This window comes from Strix aluco, chromosome 20 (assembly GCF_031877795.1).
Source record: "Strix aluco isolate bStrAlu1 chromosome 20, bStrAlu1.hap1, whole genome shotgun sequence".
NCBI classification, from domain to species: Eukaryota; Metazoa; Chordata; class Aves; order Strigiformes; family Strigidae; genus Strix; species Strix aluco.
The window spans coordinates 11888615-11898087 of NC_133950.1; the positions used below are offsets into that span (position 1 = coordinate 11888615).

Here is a 9473-nt window from a genome sequence, read left to right on the forward strand (position 1 = left end):
CCCAGACAGTCTAAATAAATCATACACTTCTGCTATAGTAAATAGTCTGTTAGAGGAGATGTTATAGGCTTACAGCCCTCCCTCTCCCTCCAGGAGCTTCTTTTCTCTGCCTCTAATTTTCCATGTACTTTCCATACTAATGAGACTCTCCGCACGGGCACCTGCTGCCTGCGCTGCCTGGGCAGGTCTGCAAGGACAAAGTGCCCAATGTTGCAGCTCCCTCCAGGCCAGGGTGGGGGGCTGTGGGCAGAGGAGGGGGTGGCTGTGCCCTGAGTTCTGCTCTGGGGCTGGCATCTGCCCTCGACTGAGCAGGGCTGAGGTGGAAAGTTTCTTGCGCCGCTTAAGAAATGCTGGCATGGCACACTTGCCAAGTCTTTGTTAGTATATATTATTTACATCAAGAGAATGCATAAATAAAATAGTAAATATCTCACAAAAATACAGGTTCTGTTAATTGGGCATGACCAAAAAAGCCCCATGTGCTCAGGCTGGGTAAATCTGCACAGAAGGGACAACTCAGGTCCTCCAGGGCCTGTTCAAGGTATAGCCTGGGTGAGTGCAAGGGTCTCCTGGGACAGGGGACAGGGTCACAGCCCAGACAAGTGCTTCTCCAGAAGGAGCATGGGTACGTACCAAACTGGAAGCGCAACCTCTGCTGGGGCTGGTGGTGGAAAGGTGAAGACTTTCCAGGGAAGAAAATCCCAGGGCGTGCACATCACTGGTGGGAAAAGATGCCAGTGCCCCAGAGGAAAATGCAGCGGGCTGGCATTTTGCTTTTGGTTGCACTTCTCCATCGCCTCAGGAGCAGAAAAGCAAGAGCCCTGCTCGCCCGGGCGGCTCAGACGCAGCAGCAGAGTGTGGAGCAATCCAGCCTGGCAGGGGTCCCGGCGCTCCCGGCCTTCTTGTTCTCCTTGGGTAGCAGCAGCACGAAGGCCATGGCCAAGGCGCAGTGGTAGAAGCTGTGCACGTAGGTGTAATCCCACTCCTGCAAGCGGGAGAGCGTTAGTGAGACCCGCCGGGGCTGCGGGAACAGGGGTGCTGGGGGGCTCTACGTTAGGTGCAAAACATTAGGTTTCTGCAAGTAGCCAAAAGGAAAGGAATAAAAAAAAAAAATTCCTGAGCCTTCTGCCTCTTTTTGCTGTCAAAGAAGAAAGGATTTCCAGCCTTAAAAAGAAAAAGCAAAGTGGATTTAACACGTTCCAATTTGCACATTTCCCAATTCTTGAATGAAGTGTTTCATTACCCCGCAAAGGACGCGGCGGTGAGGCCGGGGCGCGGGGGGAGGCGGTTTCTGCTAAGTGACATTTTTATGTTCTGCTAGAATTTGCAATTACTAAATGCTTTGAAAAATAATCCTTGGGGATGACTGTGAGGTTGTATCTAGCAGCTCCCAATGCACAGAGCAGCCGTAACGGCGGGGCTGAGCGCAGGCATGACCGACAGCTGTGTCAGGGGGTTATCGCCTTCCCCGCGCGGGACGGACGGACCCTTTTGCACAGGACGGGCGGACTGGCCAGCGGTGAGAGCAAAAGGTTATAAACATGGGATCGAGGGCCCCTGGGAGTCAACTGAGAGTCTTTTCCTTAGCGTGAGCCAGTTTTGGATCCAGCCATGCCTGGGTCGTATCCAGTCCCTGCCGTGGTTCTGCGTGGTGTCCTTAAGTCACCCATGCCCAGTTTCCAAAAAACCCCGCTCGTGTTTGACAAAGCCATTCTGAGGACCACGTACAGCTGCAGAAAGCATGGCCCGTGTCCTTGTGACTCACTTACAAGGGTCTTTTCCAACCTGAATGATTCTATGATTCTATGAAAAACAGAGTGAGCATCACCCTGCGTAATCACTTGTCACTTGCTGCAGTTAACGGGCCAGGGGCTGGGATGGAGACAAGCAGGAAGGGACCCTTGTCCCTGCCACCAGACCTGGCATGCCAACCCCCGAGACCCACAGCTGAGCTAGGTTTTGTCCAAGGCTGGACACAGCCCAGTGGTGCGAAAGGGGAGCTCTCCTGTCTTAGTAACGTCCTTTACACCTTGTAAAGTCGGGGTGGCTGAGTGTGCAAACAGGTACCTCAAAGAAGAACCTCAGCATCAGCGCTAACGCCCCGAAACAGAAGCCAGGACCGATCTGTTGGGTGTAGACGCTCTTGTCTGGGTAAAGCCCTTTCTTCTCTTTCATCTTTTGTAGCTGGAAGGAAAGAGAGAGCACACCAAGCGTATTCACCCGGATTTAGCTGATTGCTCCACATCCAAAAGATCCCGTGAATGCTGAAATACAACCACACAAAGCCCTCAGACAGGCTGTCCTGGGCTCTGGGGTCTGCCTGCACGTGGGAAGCACCCCCGCCTGTGTGCTCAACGGGTCCTTCTGCTTCACTCCTGATCATAATGCTGTTTTCTTAATATTCAGCCCCAAACCCAGCTGAGGTGCCCTCACAAAGCTGGCCTCTGGGAGAGTGGATTCCAGCACAGCCTCTGCAGGCAGGGAGGCACAGGTTGGTCTTGTACCTTGGTCCCCTCCTTGCTCATCCCTTCCCCATTGTGGCCACTTGCTTTTAGCCGCCGGCCAGGTGGTAGATGGGGCTTAGCGACAGTACGTATCTGGGACTTGCATCACTGTATTTCTATGATGCTCAACAGCGTCCCCCTGCAATTTTTACCCCATCATGGAATCCTTTGCCTTTCCCTTTGATGGCCATGCCTGCTCCTGCCAATGGCTCTGCCATCACCATCCATCAGAACCCACAGCATCTGCTGGTGCGAGGCACAGGCTGCAGTGCGGTGCCCGACTGTCCCAGACAGGTTTGGATAGATTCCTTCTCACTTTATCACCGCATTTTATGCACATCTTCCACCGGCTCTGGGGCAGATTACCAGACCCCTCTGCCTCTGTGTAGCTGTAAAAACTCCATAAATACGTTCCTCCTGATTAGAAACGCAGGAACAGGAGGTGTGGTAGATTGCTCAGACCGATTGAATCTGGCGTTTATCACAAAGGCTGCTTGCTGTCTGCCTGCTTTCTGCTCGGGTTGAAGGAGAAGTGCTGTTTAATCACCATGATGACCTGTGCAGTGAGAGCTGGACCTTGAGGAGGAAGCCACTGGCACAGGTCAGACCCCTCTGTACAGGACTCAGCCCCTTCCCCACCGCGAGCGTCCTGCAAAGCCCCGACACGGTGCCCTTCCCTACGTACCCATTTCACAGTTATCACCAGGACAGCCGTCCCGATGGGTCCCGAGTAGACGCCGTAGCCCCAGCGGTCGTGGTAGATCCTGACGGCGATGGTGAGGACGCCAAACATGACGAAGGTCGATCTCTTCGGCTCGTCAAACTCTGCCAGGGCTGCATGGCACCGAGCACAGGGAGCGTCAGCTCACCCACCCCTTTCCTCGGCTGCTCACCTAAAGCCTTACTGGGGTCTGTCCTGCCTACCCTGGGGACCCTCAGCATTGCATCCAGCTCTGGTTTGCCATTCTTATGCCTCACAGCTGGGGAAACTGAGGCACACGGGGGCAAAATGAACCATCCTGAGGCATCTGAGTGGCGGGTCTAGGAGCTGACATTCGGGGTCTTATGTTCAGTGTTGCATGTGGAAGCTAAAGGAGATTTCCCACCTGTATTTCCCTTTCCTGCCTTGACCCAGAAGTCAGAGGCAAAGATGCTTGCACTTGGTGAGCCCATCATCAGCTCTTGGGTTCATCCTACAGCTCTAACCCTCCCAAACCCACCACCTCACCCCAATACAGCTTCCATCACCCCACTCCGGTAGGACTGCGCTCGCCGGCGTGATGGGGATTGGGCTGCCCGGCCACGCCGGCACCTGCCTGAGTTTTGCAAGCTGGAAGTTGCCAGTGTGAGTAAATTATTAGAGGCTTTTGTTTAGCACAGAATGGGGTAATAACTGATAAAAGTTATGGATCCCAGTGGGCTCCATGCTTTTCCAGCTCGCACAGCTGTGTTATGGCTGTCCTGGATTTGCATTCCGGGAAGCGTGCCCGAGGGTCTGCGTCCGCACATGTGCGCTCGGGCTTTACAAGCCACAGCGAGAGGCTTCCCTGGGCTTCAGTCACCACACCTTCCATGTCCTTGGATCGTGGTTTTATAGGGAGTTTGGCTAAGGGATAATGTCCGCATTTTAATCTCTGTTGTTTCCCTGCGGGTCAATATTTTAAACATCGTAGTCCGGGATTTGTATTTTTTTGCAAGGTTTTTGAATGCAGTAATGAAGCAATCAAGTTGAACTTTGCTGCAAGGAGCCAAAGTGTCTGGATCAGCTTTGACCTACCCTGACACTGCTGTTATCTACTGAAAATGCCCTTCAGAGATGATTTGCCTCGTTGCCTTTCCTAGCCAAGAAGAGAGAGCACTGAAGTGCCATGGACAGTGTGGGAGCCCACCTTGGGACTCACACCTTGGGGGAACAGGGCCATTTCTAAGGTTAATATTTCGCCCACTCGTTTTTCCCTGCATGGAAGATTTACCCTGTTGCATGCCCTGGAAGGGGGATGCTGCTGCTTGTGCTGCTCGGCGGTGAAGGGAGGAGGGATGGACCTGTGCCTGGCGGAGGGGATGCTGCAGGAGTCCCCCATCCCAGACAGAGGTCCTGTACCATCCCTGGAGCCCTGGGGGACAGAGGGTCAGTCCTGTGGGCATTTTGGGGCTGTGCATTATGACCCCAGTTCAGCACTGGGAGGGCTGGGGACCCTGCCTGGCTGGAGCGAGGACTGGGTGTGTGGCTGCTAGAGATGACACAAATCTCTTGATCAAAGCCTTTGCTGTTGGAAAGTTTCTGTCCCCTCATCTCTCTCCCTACCCTACTCTCTTCTTCTCTCAGAAATACTCATGTCATTCCAAAAAACATGTTGACAAAATGGGAAAATAATAGGTTTGAAGTTTTCATCCTTCTTCAGTTCGGTCATTTTTTTTTCATTTCTATTATACCTTGTTTCAGTGGCAAATGAGGAACAGAATGGGAGAAAAAGAGAGTGAAGGCAACGTGGGAGAGGAAAAGAAAATAATGTGGCAAGGCTCAGGATTTTTAAGAAAAATGAAGTGAAATATATTTCTACTTTTTCTGAGCAGATCTAATATTTCCTGTCAGCCCAGACTAGGCTTTTGATAAACTAGGGACTTATATTATTTTGACTAAACCACTTTGATTTGCATGCTACCAAGGGAAGTGGCAGATTCTGCATTTCTTAATGCCACCAAAACAGGACAAGCTGATGGGGTCAGTATGGGGAAAATGAGGAGAAATGGTAAATTCCCTGACATATGAGGTTTCAAACTAAGTCATCTCATAGCACTGTCCTGCCTTGAACTAAAGCACAAGGCTTCATGTGTTACTTGCCAATTTGGAATAAATAATTCTGCTGTTGTAAGGACATGCATAAGAGCTGGTGAAGGCAGAGGGACACCCGACTAACACAAACACCAGGCGCCAGAACTCTGTTTATCTCCAAGAGCAAAACTTCCCCAGCCACCACTCAGGGCAGTTTTTATGTGTGTCTGGACCCCACTGAGAGCGATGGCTTTCCAAGGAATTAATGATATAAAAATGGATTAAACCATAGCACGGGCTGACTTCCAGAAGACAGTCTCAGAGCTAAGTCTTGCAGTTGGGAGCTCAAAGGCAACAGCGTTTCTGGGGACTGTACTCACTAACCATCCCACCAGTGATGCTGACAAATCCTGCCCGACCTGCAAACATTGATGCTGGGTAGGAACCATGAGAAACCAGTGCTTACCCATCAGGGACACCCAGATGGACAGAGCTGTGCCATAGATGCTGAAGTACTCCAGGAGATCGTAGCGCATGAAGCACAACACTGATAAGCCGGGGCCATCACATGCATGGTAAATCTATTTAAAAAATAAAAAAAAAAGGCATTAGAAAATTAGTTCCTTACCCACAGACCAGCATGGTAAAGGCTCTTATCAACTGGCTTGAAACAGCCTTTGTGTGGCTGTTGAGAGGATGACCAGCCAGAACAGAACAGTCTCAAATACACCAGGGTCACCGGTACACAGTAATGAATGTATTTGAGAGATAATGTCGCCATGCCTGATTGCAAATTGCCTGAGAGAAACAGCATTCTTCTCTCTTAGTACAAATTATTTGTGGATGAGCTTTAGTTTGCCTCCTGGTCTGTGCCAGAATCTGCAATCTGATGACCAAGCTGCTTCGAGCCGAGCCGCAGGCAGTGCGGGGATGTCGTCTCCAGCAGAAGGAGGACTCTGGGGTTATGGTTCTAATTGCGAAAGATTCTTGTAAAACAATTCAAAATGAGTGTCCTGATGAAATGCGTATGGATGCCAGGTCACTGTCCAGGCTAAATAGGGTTTATATGGCCAGAGTCTGAATACTGGGGAATTCACTCATTAGTGCATTCCCTTAAAAGCCACCGGTTCCTGCCCATTAGCTCATTGATTAGGTTATTTGCAAAAAAGTCATTGTCAGGCAAGATAAATGCAAACCAAGCCAAGAGAAATTTTCCAGTGCAATCAGAGGAATGCTCCCAGTGTTTGCCTGGCGCTCGCCTTTTCCTCCGAGCACTCAGCCCTGCAAGTTTTCTAGTGGTAGCACCAGCGTGCTTCACTGTTTCTGAAGTCCCTTCACTGCTTGGCAGGACGCCTTTGGAACAATCCTCGCTGTCACGGCCCGGCGGGGATGCTGATATTATTTATAATGGGAATTGCTGCAAGTCCTTTGGCTCGTTGCAGTTTCTAGAAAAGATTGCACCACGGCCGTAATTCTTTTCCCTGATTAAGATTGGGTTCAGGGAGTCTGGAGACAGGGGGAAGAAAGGGTGGAAGACAAAGAGCGTGTTTCTGGCCGGCGTCGCAGCACTTGTCTGCGATGGACATATGCTTTCACTGCTCTGATGAGGTCTCCTGGGGGAGAAGGAGTGGGATGCTACAAGAAAGGCAACAGCAGCAGCTGCTGCCCTTCCTACCCCCCCAGCCATGCTGGCAGCTGCCTTCCCTTCCTTCCCTTCCCCACGCACAGATATTTTGCCTCTTCAATCTCTTCAGCGAGGACCTGTTCCACCTCCCGTCGAAACACGTGCCAATTTTCCTATTGACTTCTCGGGGAGGTGGAGCAGACACAGAACCAGTGCAAAATGAAATCGTAGATGTCTGGCTTCCCCGGGGAGCTGGGGGGGAGCTCGGTTGGGACGTTTTTATTAACTAGTCCTGTACTTTTTATGGAACTGGCAGAATTTCTCCCCATGCATTTTGCTTTAATTGGAGGCTTAAATGGTGGATCCTTCGGAATAAGAGACTGGCCTCGTTCACAGCCCTGTTGCTGTGGAGGAGCTTTTCACACCAGGAAGGTCCCTTACCTCCTCCCTGCCTCAGTTTCTCTGTTTCTGTGCAATGGATGTGACAACCCTCATGAGACACCTTGAGATGGGTGGGGACAAGAGGTAAATGCAATATTGGTTGGGTTGCTGAGTTATTTCCTTCATATTCTTTAGCAGAGCATTGCCATGAGGTTAAATAGGAAATTTTTTCCACTGGGAACGCTGCTGTGTGAGTACGGAGGCGCTTAGCAGCATACAAAGCGCAGGGCAGCTTACTGCCAGGAGCAGGAATATGAATTAATTTGTATATGTACAGACAACTGTCTTTCTCCACTCATTACTCCCACGTGAGGGAAGGCAGGGCAGTTCTGAGCCTGGTGAAGCACATGTTTTCAAACAGCTCTGCCAGGGTGGAGGGTTAATAATTATTTTTCTTGATAGCTCAGCAGCATGTTTTAATCTCTCCTTTCCCAGTGTAGAAAATCCCCTGACTCTAGCATTGCTCCCATCACCAGTTAGCAATTGCAAAATCAATAATTCAACTACGTGCTTTTGGCTAAAACGACAGAAACATAGCAAGAGACTCTGGATACAATTTAAACCCCAAATTCAACATGGCCACTTACCAGCTGTGAAACAAAGAGAAAAACCAGCTCCAAAACATTGCGAATCAATCAAGTTTCTTTGCACCCAGACCCTCTCCCTAACCTCACAATCATAAACCAGCATTAAATCTATGTAAGGCCACCCCTCAGGACACCCTAAACTGAAGAATCAGCTACTCAGCACCTCACACAGTGGGAAATAATGGAAAATGCATATTCCGGGGGTCACGCTTGCTGCTGGTGGTGAGATCCAGTTACCCTTCCCGGTGGAGACCCGATGCAGGAGGCATTCAGGGGGATGAAACACGCAGAGGGGGGTATGGGGACATCTTACCGCCACGAAGAACATGGTGAAGAAGTAAACCATGGCTTCCATGTGGAAGCGCCGCTTGGCCGCGATGCTGATGGTGGGGAGGAAGACCAAGGTGCTGATGGTGGGCAGAAGGAGCTTGGCCACCAGCGAACCCATGGGTGCCTCGTGGCTCCCAGGGACAGGGTCTCTGCGAGCTGGACGGGGACGGTGGAGAAAACAGCCGTGGCGAGCGTGCTTTAAAATTTAAATGCCCTGCGTGGCCGGGAGGGCTGCGGGCAGGGAACAGCTGCTGCCACTGCCACAGCCGCCCCCTTCGCTCCCGTCTCTCCCCAACGGCAAAATTCTTGACGCAGCCGGTGGCTCCTGGCAGCAGATGCTCCGTGCCCCCCGATATCACCCCGGGTGTTTCTAAAGGAGCGAAGGGGAATGTTGTCCCTGCACGCCTTGTGCTGGGGGTCGGATCTGGGTGAACAGTGGGCGAGGGCTGCAGGTTTGCTTGCTCCCCATGGGGACACCCCACCTCTGCATCCCGCCCCTGCACCGAGCCTGGGTCAGTAGGTCAATAGGGAAGAACTAGTTTAAAACAGGGCTTTTAAAACAGCGGCACATATCCTGCTACCTTTGCTGTACCTGAGAAATACACACCAGTTTCCAAATCTGCCTCTTATTTCCCCATGAGGGCAGACCTGGAGCGAGTGGTCCTGCTCTAGCAGAGCAGAGGCATCGGGGAGCTCGGGTGATGCAGCACCTAACGTCTGCTACGAGAGCCTATGTACCCTCCTGTGAGCTCGGGTGGAGTTAAATTTCTCAGCCGTGCCCTCAGGCTTTGCAGCGTGGACACCTCCAGGAGATCTGTCTGAAATTCAGAAGCTGAGCGTCTCTGGGGTGGAGGAATTTGAGCAGATCACCATGCAGTGCAGAAAAGCTGGAGGAAAGGAGACCAAAAGCCAAGCGGTGTTTGGGCTGCTAATCCACTCAGTGGCTTCTCTGTTTTATTATGACTTTTTATTATATCACTGCTGCTCCCCTCCTGGGTTAATATCTTTTCCTTGGAGCCTCGCAGGGATTCTCGGCATCTTTTCGGTACAGCTGTTCCCGGGCCGCAGGGAGCAGGAATGCTACGCTTGAGCAACCGCCTTTGTGGCTGCGGGTTTGGGGAGGAGGCTGCGAGCTGTGATATGAGCCACCGTCTATTTCTGAGGCTGATAGGACGGGCTCGCCTGTCCCCAGGGAAGGGGTCCGGTGGAAAGGC

General features: G+C 51.5%; 1 protein-coding gene across 1 annotated transcript; it reads right to left on the reverse strand.

Moving 5' to 3' along the window:
• Window positions 1-838: 838 nt before the first annotated feature.
• MYMK (myomaker, myoblast fusion factor) lies at window positions 839-8377 on the reverse strand. Its single transcript, XM_074845929.1, has 5 exons — window positions 8243-8377; window positions 5744-5858; window positions 3190-3338; window positions 2068-2184; window positions 839-985 (listed from the first exon to the last, which is right to left on the reverse strand). The coding sequence occupies exons 1-5, from the start codon at window positions 8375-8377 to the stop codon at window positions 839-841; spliced, it is 663 nt and encodes a 220-aa protein (XP_074702030.1).
• Between the last annotated feature and the right edge of the window lie 1096 nt (window positions 8378-9473).